The sequence below is a fragment of the Pseudoliparis swirei genome, chromosome 18 (genome assembly GCF_029220125.1).
Source record: "Pseudoliparis swirei isolate HS2019 ecotype Mariana Trench chromosome 18, NWPU_hadal_v1, whole genome shotgun sequence".
Taxonomy (NCBI): Eukaryota; Metazoa; Chordata; class Actinopteri; order Perciformes; family Liparidae; genus Pseudoliparis; species Pseudoliparis swirei.
Genome location: NC_079405.1, coordinates 9,720,517 through 9,734,449, shown reverse-complemented (window position 1 = coordinate 9,734,449; position 13,933 = coordinate 9,720,517). Strand labels below are relative to the sequence as shown.

At 43.1% G+C, this 13,933-nt stretch overlaps 2 protein-coding genes across 2 annotated transcripts; both read left to right on the top strand.

Annotated features, from left to right (window-relative positions):
• The first annotated feature begins 144 nt into the window (after window positions 1–144).
• On the top strand, window positions 145–7,422 carry shisa4 (shisa family member 4). Its single transcript, XM_056436471.1, has 5 exons — window positions 145–373; window positions 2,722–2,899; window positions 4,078–4,214; window positions 4,308–4,499; window positions 5,333–7,422. Exons 1-5 carry the CDS (start codon window positions 295–297, stop codon window positions 5,371–5,373), a joined length of 627 nt encoding a protein of 208 aa, XP_056292446.1. The 5' UTR covers window positions 145–294; the 3' UTR covers window positions 5,374–7,422.
• A 1,051-nt stretch (window positions 7,423–8,473) lies between these two features.
• On the top strand, window positions 8,474–13,050 carry lmod1b (leiomodin 1b (smooth muscle)). Its single transcript, XM_056436457.1, has 3 exons — window positions 8,474–8,972; window positions 9,978–11,693; window positions 11,775–13,050. Exons 1-3 carry the CDS (start codon window positions 8,718–8,720, stop codon window positions 11,799–11,801), a joined length of 1,998 nt encoding a protein of 665 aa, XP_056292432.1. The 5' UTR covers window positions 8,474–8,717; the 3' UTR covers window positions 11,802–13,050.
• The last annotated feature ends 883 nt before the right edge of the window (window positions 13,051–13,933 follow it).

The following is a 13,933-nucleotide window of genomic DNA, read 5'->3' as shown; positions in this document are numbered from 1 at the left end:
ATACTTCTTGCACCAGATGTCATGTGGTCTGGGATGCTACCACAACGTGCTTTGCTCTAGCTAGATGGAGGGTGTTTTTTCCCGACGTTCCAGGCAGTACGTGAAGGCAACATCCCCCTGGTCCCGGGCGGCGTCACAGTCGCGATGTGTCATATCGGCGGATATCATGCCGCTCGTCTCCTATGCCGCTACCGAGCCCGTATAGCGCCCGTGCACGACCGGTAGTCCGGTTATTCTCGTTCGTTCACAGCGCTTCAGTCAAATATCGCTCGCTCGGCTTCTAAAAGGACCAGGATGGTGTTTCCAGCGGGCAACATGACCCTCCTCGCGCTGACTTTGGCGCTGCTCGCCGTCGTCCTCTGCACCTCTCCGGGTAAGATTATGCTCCTCCATCCAGGCCGCGCGTCGCGAGCTAACGGTTAAACCCTAACAGCTGATTCCCCCCCCTCGCTAACGGCTGTTCAGCCGGTATTGGCCGTTATTGTTCCAGCCGTTGCGAGCGGAGCCTGGAGGCGCCCGCGGCCGACCGTCACCGGCGTGATCTCATGCTGCTGCCCGGTTCACGTTTTTTGGTCCTCGATGTTAATTGTGAGGCCTGGAGAAGTGTTTACGAAACCGTATTCATGCTGGCAGCGAACTGTTGAGTCCCCTGTGAACTAACGGAAGTCGTACTGGTGTTAATAAGTTCACTAGTTAATGTTGATCTCCGTTTCGTTTATTAAATAATTACTTTACGAACATGTCTTTATTTCAACAGTTTGGCTCCACAACGCGGTTTATATAATCCTTGTGTAAATATATCACACTTTTATCGAAGTTATTTATAATCATACTTGTTTCTGTCAAACTGGTAATAAGTCATTAGTTTTTAAGGACATTATTGCAAAACAATAAAATGCATTGTATTATATTAATATCAGGTTTATCTTTAAAAATATTTTAATGATGTATTGGCACCAAGTTTTCCTAAATAAACATTGACGATATGTACAAGGCAGCATTAACCTACAATAATATCTCACCAATAATTGTATTGTTATTTTTGCTTTGAATTGTTATTCAACATTGTAGAAAGCAAACTATGTTTACGACTTGTGGCACACAGTAGTGTAAACAACCAGACAATACTAATACTACAGAATCATAGATTTTGTAATATCAAGTGGCAGAATACATCATCTCGATGCCAGCTCTCAAAGCTTATCTCAAAGGTCATCATCCCAATTTAGTCCAAACGGGTTCAGGAGCTGCATGCTTATAGATCTTGGCCCAACAGTCTACTGCAGACGTTCTCTATTATTGGATCACTTTAATAGTCCAACCAGAGCATCTCTCTGAGGATAAATATATATTTTTATTTTCAGTGTTCTCTGAAACATGTCAAATGTACCGGACAATGTGATGTTTAGCAGCCGGCACATACGTTTCTTTTGTGATCGGGCTGTAATTTCCGCTGCCTCAAATTCTATGTTGTAGGTAACGTGGAACTATACCAGCTCCTTCAACTCAATTTAGGACCCACTATGTATTTATTGTTACGAAACACAGTCTGCCGGATGTTTCTCGGTCCGTACGTGACAGACATGTGTTTGTATTTATTTCTGATAGGTTCTCAAATGTGAGTTATTTAATTTAGCGTCATCTTAAATCATAGTACATTTTATATTTTTTCACTGTATTTATATGTTTACTGTTAGTAATGTTTTTATAAACTGAATGATGAGTCGGTTAATTGAAAATAGATATTAACTCATTGATAGTGAGAACAATCTGTAAGTCCTGACATTAATGCATCAACCCCTTTTTTTTTAAATGTCAGACATGCACGTCCTTTAAATCCTGGCTACTTTACTTGAGCCCTAGTCAGTTTTCATCCTCTGCCTCGGTGAACTGTTAAAAAAAATGCGATGTGGCCAAAGTCAAGAATTACACTCGCTTAGAAAAAATGCGATTAAACAAAAACAACAGCACGTCAGTCAAACTGAGAAATTGTAAGTAACATACCTGCAAACTTGTCACCTTTCGGCGAAATTCGCCGTTTTGAAATCAAAATAGGTCATCCACGTGAATAATGTAGATCCGAAGAGTTTTTGTTTTGGGGTGGGGGGGGGGGGGGGTAAATTGGACGGCCGGCGTTTATGAGATTGGAGTGAGACACGGAGAACATGCGATGTGGTGCTCTTCGCAATAACACATCTTTGATGGGACACGTCGAAGGAGCAGGCTCCTGGAACAGAATTATGGAACAGGCTCAAAGCTTAGCAGAGAACACAAGTAAAAAAAAAAAAAAAAAAGGAAGTTGGTTCATGAATGACAAACCATATTATATATAATGATAATGTAAAGTTGTTATTACTATTATTAGTGCCCGATCACTGAATTATTCAGAGGACCTTTTTTCTTAAAATGTTTGTTATTATTATTTAGATTTGCAGTCAGAACAATCAAAAGACTGTAGTTATAAAAGCTTTGAGGTGTCATCAAACAATGTGCATGTGGTGTGGAGACAAAAAAAAAGTCACCTGCTGCACCCCCCCCCCCCCCACCCCGTTGTCACCTTTTTCACCCCTTATGAGTTTGCAGGTATGAAGTAAAGAAACACTTTTTTTTTCTTTCTTCGAGGACACATTGAAGTTTGACCTGCTGCCTCATGATGTCGTTTCGGACCCCCCCCCGGTGACGTCATCCTGCCTCACGCTTGGTATTGTGTCTGTCTTGCAGTCGGTGCGAACGAGGACTGCCTGTGGTACGTGGATAAAAACGGCACCTGGCACAACGGCTTCGACTGCCCTCTCATCACGTTCTGCTGCGGGAACTGCCACCGGCGCTACTGCTGCCTGGACGCCTTCAAGATGATCACGGAGCGGGAGCAGAAGCGCTGCATGCTCTTCCAGTTCAGGTGGGCAAAGCAACAGCAGGGGTTTTGGTTTAATGACTTATTTATTCATTCATTTGACACCGGGAGGCGGAGTTTGTGTTCAAGGTCCTCGGCGATCGCTGCAGCGTCACATTTCCTTCCTTTTCTGGAGGCAGACAGATTCTTTAAAAACCCCGTCAGAGGATATGTGTGGCCAGTCTGCATAATGAGATGCGTCCTTAAACATCTATGAACAAACATCCGCAACGCAACGTACACATTATATTTTCATGTCGTTATGTTGTGGAGTGTAATAATGTACCTTTGCATTTATGTGAAGCTCTGTAGAAATGTGACGAGACATTGCCTTGGAAAAGGACGATAGAGAATTTGTCTATTTATACTGGCAAAATAAAATAGTGAAATAGTTACAAAGCACGAGGCATAGGTTACATCACTGTAATCGATTGTATAAAAAATAAAAATAAATCCTCTTCTTAAACAGGCCTGTTCTCATTTCCAATTGGCCGAATTAGACTTAATGACCTTGCGCCAGTCCTCGCGGTGTAATATGGTCTTATTAGTCGTTCGACCACATCAGCTCGAAGCAAACTTGTACCTGAGACTCTGAAACGTGGCACTTTGCCTCCAAAACACTGGAAACCATCCATCTCCATCCGGTGGCGAGCAGACAACCTGCAGCCTATTCAGCGCCGTGGGAGGTCAGATCGGTGGCTGAGCTGAAACGGAGGGCTTTGTTGCTTCAGTGGGCCGATGAGGTGATGGGATCTGGTGGAGAGGCAGAGCTATGCAATGTGTACGTCACTAACTCGGGGGGTTTCAGGGTCATTCTGAGGTCAAGATTGTTGTTTTTTTTATTGTTTTTTAAATTTATTAGTTGTGTTTCTTCTCATTTTTCACTTTACGTTGTCTGTTTGCTCTACCTTCCTGTCACTTTATGCAGTACTACTGCAAACAGAACAACACACACACAAAAAAAAAATACTTGTTCGCTGATGCCTGTCGCTATATTGTGCACATTCTCTAATAAAGTATATTAAAAAAAATTTTAAAGATTATTTTTGAACCAAAAGCTTCACAGCCGTCTCCACTTTCATCCTCCACCTGTACTTGGCGAGATGGAGAGGGGACGAGCTGAAAGCAAAGTAAGCAAGGAAAGGCTTTATTAACTTTGAGCCCTCCTTTGCGTCTCCTCTCAGCCCCACCTCTTTGGCTGGCATCGCCTCCTCCATCCTCCTGTTTGTGGCGATCATTGCGACCATGGTGTGCTGCTTCATGTGCTCCTGCTGCTACCTTTACCAGAGGAGGCAGCAGAGGGGCCGGAGCCCCTACGATGGTGAGGCCGCTTCTCTTTGTTTCTCCATTCTTGTGCAGACAACCATGAGGTGACAGTTTCCTTCACAACATTGTGAACTTCTTGGCTCCACAGCTCAGCATATCCCCATGGCCAGTTACCCAGTGGAGCCCATGTATGATGCTTATGGAAAACCACTGGGACCGTCTGAGTACCTACATGCAGGGTATCCGATTGCGTTCCAGTACCCGGGCATGCCGCCCCATTACCCGATGATGCAGCCTGGACATTATCCACCACACCTTATGGATCCCACATACAACCAGGGTAAGAGCAGCATTTTGCTATTATGTCCATATTTTTTTGTCACAACAACAAAATAATCAACCTAATTTTGCTCTTGTTCAGTTTTTCTCCCTGAGCCAAGATGCACAAAGAGAAACAATGCTCCTCGCAGACAGATACATGTTGATGTTTTTTTTTAGGTTTTTCATTGAGATATTGAATAATCACTGGACAGATTTCCATAAATTGAATTGAGGCTGTTTGGGTGAAACCCAGATCTTTATTGTAGCGTCAACACCAGGTCAACATATAAAATAAAACAAATAATGTGTTCATGTTTCCCAGAAGTGGAGCGCTCCCTAATTTCGTCCTCTAGCACCACCGACAGTTAAAAACGGTCAACTTTAATTCATGATGTCGGATATCTGATTTAAAAGGGAGATCTCCAAGAATACAAACCCTTTTAGATTAGATTGAATTAGATTAGATATTCCTTTATTAGTCCCACAGGGGGAAATTTCCATTTTAATTCTAATGAGTCCATGTTCTCTCCATGTGATGTCACGCATGTTATTCATGTAGCGCTGTATCATACCCCGAGATCATCCGAGGGGCTTTACAAGAAAAGAAAAAAGAAAGATAGAAGAAATAAATATGACAAATAAAAGTACAGGCAAGTAATTAAAAATATAAATCTGCTGACATATCTGTGATATATACACACATACACACCCCTTTTGTCCATAACAACTATTTGTCCATGGAGGACGTGTGCTGCTGAATTTGGTCATTCTTTGGTAAACAATTCTTCACGAGTCGTATTAATTCATGAAGTTCTGACTGAATTTTTTGTTTCTATCCCTCTTGTTTTTCAGCCCCACCACCTTACTCCCCGCCTCAGTATCCTGGTCATTGATGAGCTTGTCCACACACACATACACACACACACACACACGCACACATACACACACTAGCACTAACACGGTGGGAAACAACAGCAGCTGAGAGAAAGGACTCTATCAAAAGGAGAAGGCAGCAACTCTCGCACACACACCCAAACGAACGCTACAGCCCGACTAGCGGGAGGCACTTTAAGGTTTTTATTAGTTTATTTCCAAGGTTGTCCTACTTTTCTAAAAGTATTTACTTACGTAAGTCCAATTCTGTTCCGATTGCTCCCGGCGGGCCCAAAGTGAGGAAGTATCTGTCTGGCGTCTCGACTCTGTGCTGCCACGTGTGCTCCGGCACGCTCACCTCAACGACAGGGTCACTACCTTAACAGCAGAGGGGTCAAAGGGCATTTACAAAAACAAGTTATAATGCACTCCCTTTTGTATTTATTAAAAGGGGAAAAAATGCTTTACTTCCTCACTATTGTTAAATTTGAATACATTGATAACGGCTTAGGCTACATTACAGGTCACGCTCTCCACACTCTCCAAATATGATGACACGATGTCTTTTATTTCTATACATGATGGGTTTTTTTCCGTAATGTGGTAGAGGCGAAAGTGAAAAGCCAACTGCATGTTTGAGTGAGATGACATCATGGCTCAAAGGTCATACTGTCTTACATTTGCAGATGGCGTAATGGTTTTATGGTACTCTTAATTTTGTGTAAGAGGTCATACTCTTCAACTTTAATTTTTTTTAATCTGACAGGACTAATTTGTTCATGATAGTAAATTAGCTGCACCATTCTAATGTAACGTCTAGACACCAGCATGCTACCCCAGTCCAAGTTATCTGTCCTGTCATCCTTCTGTTCTGGTTTTAAATGCATTATACATCTTTAGATTAAACACATAATGGCAGGTAGGATGTTTACCAGTGGAAGTCATGTTTAATGTTTATTGTGTGTAACATATCAGGTCAGGGGAGTTGCAGGTCTTGCTGATTGGTTAAAACAAAGTGTCCCGCCTTACCATGATGGAGAGAGAAAAAAAGAGATAACTATTTAAATACTTATTTTGTAAATTGTTCTTTAGCTGAATATTTTATGATATTGTAACAAGTTCTTTTAAACATAATGTATTGTTATTGTAACATGAGATATGATGTTTCAGAATTTTTGGCATCTTTCCATTTGGTATTTATTATTATTGAGGTTACCTTTTACTGTGAATGGGTTCTCCCCTTGTGGACTAACGACGAAGCCAAAAAGCACTGCTGTGGAAAAAAGTTGTTTCTTCTTTTAAAGTCATAGTTAGACATTTTGGGAAATATATTTCCAACACTGAGAGTCTCGCAAGTAGATAGGTACCAATCTCAAAGGCGGGAGTCTATCAATCTTCTCTTCTGGAGTTGCACGATAAGAAAGCAGATCGATGTGTTTCTCACAACGTTGAACTGTCCCTTCAATTTGACGTGTCCAGATTTGGGCTCCTCTAAAGTCAGGGCCTGTAACCTGTAATTATCTTGAATTGAGTCAGGTTTAACATCCCGGACAGCCATGAGCCCTTTGTAAGACGTATGAAGAGTAAAACACGGCGTCTCAAGCACAGTTTGCTGTCTGATGATGGATTCTCTTTATTCGGCTGTAGTTTATCTCGTAATTTATGCTGATTGATCAGAGAAGTCTGGGCTTTTCCTTGAGACTCACTGCTGTATCTTGTCTCTAAAAAAAGGTACTATTACCGCTAGTTTACAGCTCAAATAGTTTCCTCCGACGTCCACTTGTACAGATTTGTTGAGCCTTTGTAAAGGACGCAGAGAACACTGGACTTTTGTTCGTGAGATGCTTTCATATGTAGTTTGACATAACATGTTCTCAATGATGTTTCTGTTTATTTGTTGTTCTAAACCAACTCCATGAGTGTGTTTAATGGAACGGATTTCAGTTGGTCTAGATATATGGCTTTTTGGCTATTGTCATATGGATATGGGATGACATTGTAATATAAAGTGAGTGAAAAAGGGGTTTATTTCTATTAACATAAAATTTAACTTTGGAATGTAAAAGAAACGACTGTCTGCTGTGTCTCTTTGTTTTCAAGAAATCGATTCATAATACATTTAAATAGAGGGGAGTAAGTATGTGTTTATACTTTTGACCACTAGATGTCCATAATAACCTCCGAACAATTATACTTATGTTCATCTTTGGCACAAGTGATTCATTTCATAGTGACATCTAATCAAATGAAATGTGTGCCCCTTAAACACTGATTGCATCAACAAATTATCATTTCAATATTAGTATAGTAAAATTACAAAGCCCACCTACACACTAATATACAGTTTAATACATTTTCGATCTATTATATAAATTTTTTTCAATCATATTTTTACCCATTAATTAGGTTGAATGATTAATGTGTTTTTTTATTTAATTGTGTTCATTCTTCCTAAATCATCTTAACTTCATGTCATTTTAAACTGTAAACTAGATGTGGATACATTCAGGTAGTAATGTGTTTTTAATCTAATACATTTCTGATTTGTGCGGCTTGAAAATCTGACTTTCAGTGCCTTTCTTGTAATAATAATTGGTGTAATAGTGTGCACTAGCGTTTTAGTAGAGCCTCAGGACACCCTGTATTTCACTGCATATATTTACTGACCATGTAAATCTCGCACATAATTCACTTGTTAACCCTAAATATTTTTGTTTTATTGAACTGCTGTGACGACAAAACTGTATTTTTCTTACTCACTGTTTCTCTGAAAATGTTAGGAATGTGTTAACTCAAGACACTCTGGAAAAAGTTCCTCACTGATGTTCTCACCGTGGCAACAAAAAAATAATGTGAAACTCTAACCAGTTATAATCAGATTCATTACTCAAGGAAAAATTAGGCAACATGGTCTCCATAAACAAACTGTGTCATATAGGAAGTCTGTGTAGCTCCGCTCTGGCATCTCTGTAAACTCCAGCCCTTCCCATTACCTTTAAAGGAGTGTGTACCCTGAACTAAATATGGACATGCACTTCCACAGGATTTTAAAGAATGTCCCAGCCTCACAGTCCACTTTGATGATGCGAGGCTCCCGCAGTTCATCTGGTACCCCTCACTGCAAGACTGAGCGTCCAGCCTCTTTGCACCAGGATTAATGCCTCCGGTGGCTTTTTGGCGAGCAGGAGGCCGCGGGGTAGCAGGACGCCAGCTTTGACGGATGGGAATACCTCTCAACATCGGAGAGAGATTACCCAATAATCCGATTTGAAGTGAAGGGATTTTACTGTGCTCCCACCATCGGCACCTCCAAACCAACCACATTCCTCTCCAGCCTTTTACCCCAGATTTTGTTTTAGCAACCATGTCCAGGAGAAAGGTGAGAGGCCTGACCCGTACGGGCCGGCAGGTCAGCGAAGACCCGGACCTGGACAACCTGCTGTCCACCCTCTCCCCGGAGGAGGTGGAGGAGCTGGAGAAGGACATGATGAAAGTGCCGGACATCAAGCCAGAGGACGGGGAGAGCCACGCTGCCCAGCAACCTACGAGCAACAACGCCCGGGACGCTCAACAGAGTGACCGTAAAGGGAAGCTCAGCGAGGGGCAACAGTCATTTGAGGTTTGTGAATGACCTATTACTCTTTTAAGATATTTGTATTTGAGACGATTGTTGATTAAAAAAAATTTAGCCGCTAATTTGGATGACTTTATTAAATCGTTAAAAAAAACTGTTTACACGTATGACTAATAGATTTCCACATTCTGGAACATCCACCGACCCCGAGGAATTCTAATGATAGCTCTTGTGTGCTCGGTTTAATTTGTCCTGAAGCAAAGCGCCAACTGGACCCCAAGTCCATCGGCTCATAAATAGTTTGGCGTCGGCTTCTCTTCCTCTCTGGTTCTTGCTTTCACGCATTTCACATTGGTAATCGTCCTCACGCAAGAGGAGAAGCAGCATCCGTGTTTCTTTTATTCTGCGATGACATGCTATACAAGAGCTGCTCGGCTGCGTGTCAGGGAGCCGGGTTTCATGCAGTTTGTGTGTTTAAAGGAGAGGCACTTCAGGCGATAGAGCCGAGGCCCTGCGGAGCTCCTCAATCCCGGCCTGATGGAATTCCTTGCTTGATTGCTCCGACGCTCACTGCCTTTTAAGGATACATCTGCCAAGGCCGCGGACAGCAACACAGACAGAGAGTCACAAATCAAACACTTTGCGAGCTACTCGCTGCAAATATTTAAAAAAAGGGGGGGGGGGGAAGGCTCCCTGGCCTTTTGCTGACCGTCAACATGCCCTGGTGTGTCAGGGACAGTATGGGTTTACAGTGAGCAGATGGACGAGGAGCTGTTTGACAGTTAAAGGAATACAGGATTTGTATGGGTATCAGGTGTTACATCATACTATACATGTCATTAAATATGTATGACATATATAAGAACAAGTTCTGTATCGCAAATAGACTGTTTTACTTATGACACTTTGACAACCTGAGATTTATTTAGGGCTACATCCTTTGTCAAACTCCATTTTGGACCCCCTGTTTGAGTTTGATAATATATATTGAACTGTTTTCCTTTCTGACACAGCACTATACTCATACTCCCCATATTCATTCCACTGCAGGGTGAGACAAAGAAGAGCCGGAAGCAGGAAAATTTGAGGAAAATGGGCCAGAGCCAGGAGGGGAACGACGACGTGACAGCAGGGCGACCAAGACAAACGAGTGTCTTAAGCGAAAGAGATACGAAGGTCGACAACAGAAACAGCAAAGCTCCGGAAACTTTGAAAGAGGAGCGAAGTCGCCTTTCGAGTCGATACTCGAAGCAAGAAAGCAGAGAGAGCGACGTGAAAGAGGAGATCAAGGAGAAACACGAGGACAAGATAAGAGACTGCAGAGAAAACAGGGAGAGCACAGGGAGCAAAACAAAGGATATGATCTCAAAGTTGCAGGAAAGAAAAGAGGATGGCAAGAAAGACGACTGCAGGAGAAGAGATGAGAGCAAAACCAAAGACATTATCTCCAAGCTACGAGAAAAGCACGAGAAGGACGTGGGCAAGGAAAAAGAGAGAAGATCCGAGAGTTTCAGGACACAAGGACTCGTCTCCAAGATGTTGGAGAAGCAGAGCAAAGAAAGCCCCGCCCCTAAAACAGAAGAGAAGAAGCCTCCAGCGGAGGAGGAAAAAGATCAAAACAAGCCTGATGGCAAACTTGAGCGGCAGCCATCGGTGAGAGGTGAAGTGCAGGTGAAGCATGACAAGGCGGAGAAAAGAACAGATAGAGAGGAGCTGCTTAACCACAGTGACCACGTGAAAGAGAAGGAGAAGAAGATCAGCACGGAGGAGATGGTGGAGGAGAAAAAGGAAGAAGAGGAGAGGAATGGAAAAGAAAGTGAGAAACGTGGCAACGGCGTGGCCAAAAAAAGCCCCAACAGCAAGACAAAAGAGGAAGATGAGGAGGACGAAGACTCCAGCATGTTCGACGAGCTGATGGAGCAGGTCCGCAGCAACGACCCCACCCTCACGGAGCTCAACGTCAACAACTCCGAGGTCATCAAGACGAAGACGCTCATGGAGTTCGCGGAGGCGTTGCGCCGGAACAGCCACGTGAAGAAGTTTGCGTTGGCCAACTGCCGCGCCGACGACCACGTGGCGTACGCCATCGCGGGCACGCTGCGCAGCAACACGACGGTCACCAGCATCAACGTGGACTCCAACCATCTCACCGGCAAGGGCATCCTGTCTCTGATCCAGGCGCTGCCGCACAACTGCACGCTGACCGAGCTTCGCTTTCAAAACCAGCGTCACATCTGTGGCGGGAAGACGGAGATGGAGATGACCAAGATCCTGAAGGAGAACACCACCTTGCTCAAGCTCGGGTACCACTTTGAGTTAGCCGGACCCAGGATGACCACGACAAACATACTGAGTCGCAACATGGACCGACAGAGGCAGAAGCGCCTGCTGGAGCAGAAGCAGGCCCAGGCCGACGGGGAGAAGAAGGGGGCTCTGGAGGTACCCAAGGCGGCCGCTGGGGGGTCTCTGAGGAACTCGCCCAGAGCGTCCCCCAAACCCTCTCCCGTACCGTCGCCCGTGCCATCGCCAAAGCTGACTCCGAAAAGAGGATTTGGAGGTCCGGCTCCACCACCACCACCTCCGCCTCCTCCTGGGTGTGGACCTCCCCCTCCGCCCCCTCCCATGCTGGACGTAGACTCCCTGAGGAACTCTCTGACCCCGGTGGCGCACAGGAAACTGGATGGAAAAGGCCCGGGCGGTGGTAAGAACTCGAGGGACCAACTGCTTGACTCGATCAGAGGAAACTATAAGAAACAACTCAATAAGGTAAGTAAGATGTTTTTATGGATGGGTTAGCTCCGCCACGATCTATCCTCACAGACTTACATTTTTACCCCCCCCCCACAGGTGCCGGTGCCAAAGTGGTTGCAGTAGTGTTCCTGTCGGAATATGAAGCGAAGAAAGAAGCGAGAGGGAGAACAGACATTTCGCCACAGTTTTTCTTAAAGGAGTTAAATCTCTAGCTTCCCCCGGATGCAGTGGAAGAACTGTGCTGCGGGACGGACGGAGAGACTGAGACATGAAATGCCGCCCATCGATTGGCTGACCAGCCCTCACAATGACTTCTCCCCTCAAACACTGGACCAAAAAGGACTCTGGAGAATGAGTGATGCAGGTTTCTCTATTAACCGACTGCAAAGAGTGCCATGAGTGTTGTGGTTGTTGTTGTTGTTGTTGTCTTCAGTACATATTGACGCTTTGCTGGTTCATATGAAGCTGGGAGTGTGCGACGAGCTTATCGACGGGAGATTCAAATAACTCTTTATAAAATTCTAATATACAAAAGGTTTATCAGCGATGTAGTGGACATTAATTTGACCATTTATTTATTTGAGGAGAGAGAATCCGCCTCATATTTGTAAGTTGTAAATCTGTTCAAACTGGGAATTCTGAAATGGCGTTAATATCAGGGAATCAACAAGCATGTCGGCCTGACTTAAGAACATCTGGGTATGAAAAAAGAAAAGGTGGTCTTTGATTGTGTGTCTATTTGCCAAATCTCATGACATCTCAGGCAGGGTTTGATGGAGTGGAAAGCAGCCCAGTGCAATCTTGGTGCATGATGAAATAATTTTAGCATGGAAAGATTACATAATGCATTTTTATGAGGAAGTGCACATGGATATCCTTCAGTAGCTGATGTTATAATTTGTACAGAATCATTGTAGCATGGGTGTTTGAATATCTTACATAACCTATAATGTCTTAAACTTAGAGGGCTTTCTGAAAGCATTACTGTCTTATATCAACCCTCTTGTTGATTTATGCCTTCATGTACTTTTAAGTGAATGTTATTTTAAAAGGAATTTAATAATGATCATAATTCAGAGGGGCACTCATATGTGCACTGTGTAATGAACGATTACACGTGCCTTTCTTACAGAGCCTTTACGTCTTCAATAAAAATATTCTGTATGTGTGCAATAAAAAGTCACAAGTGTAATGTTATGCCTGGCTGATAAGGATAATATGTATGTGTAAAGTTAAATACAACTGACATTTATAATATGTTCCAGTATTAGAAATCAAGGTATGTATATGTATTAATATATGGAAAATATACTGTATATTGAATGGGCTTCAGTTGGCTTAGAGGCTCTATAAAATCATTCACTCAACAATATTCTCAAGTATTTCTATTTTAACTGTCACTTCAGGTCTAGCTGTTGCAATGAAGATATGTAAAGTATATACAGAGCCATATATAGATATGTATCCATAGTCAAAAACTAACCTGCAGCATACATAATATAACGGAATCCTGTAATACTTCATGTAAACCTTGACTTAAATTCATTTGAAGAATCTCTCCATCATTATACACCCATTTACACGCCTGTGATTCTGCAACCAGAACACTAAATAGTGTCTGAGTGGCGTCTACCCTCCAGCTGGTGAGGCAGCCATCAACCTGAGAACAGCACCGCCAGTGTCTGTCTCCACATCCCTGCCTCAGCCTCTGCATCCATGAAATGCCTATATTTGGGCATTTCTCAATGAAAGCTTGCTCTACAGTTCATTCCTTTCTCGTTCCTAATAATGGGCTTCAGGCCAGCGGTCGGCCTCTCGGCCGCTCCCCTGACCAACAACACTGATTTCAGACGGAGGAGAAAGTGGGGAAGGAATGAAAATGAGGAGATTATTGATGTTCAGCACCAGCAACGGTGATATGAGGAGAACCTGCAGACCATTTGCATGCAGGATGTAACTCAGTGAACATTCTTTTATATGTTTGGTGTTTTTATCCGGTTAACTGTATAGTTGAGTTCCAGGATGATTGTTTTAAGGGTTCTTCCTCACTGCAGCATGGCTGAATAACATGATAGAAATCAAATGACTTGAAGAATATGCACCATGTAAGCACATTGTGAGCTAATATAATAAAGGTTAAAATAATACTATCGAGAATGGCTTATTTCAGAAACATATTTATTATATTATTGGATCCTACTTTTAATGTTGGAACTGTCCAGGGGTGTTTGTATAGGATTCAAAGAAAGGGGGGG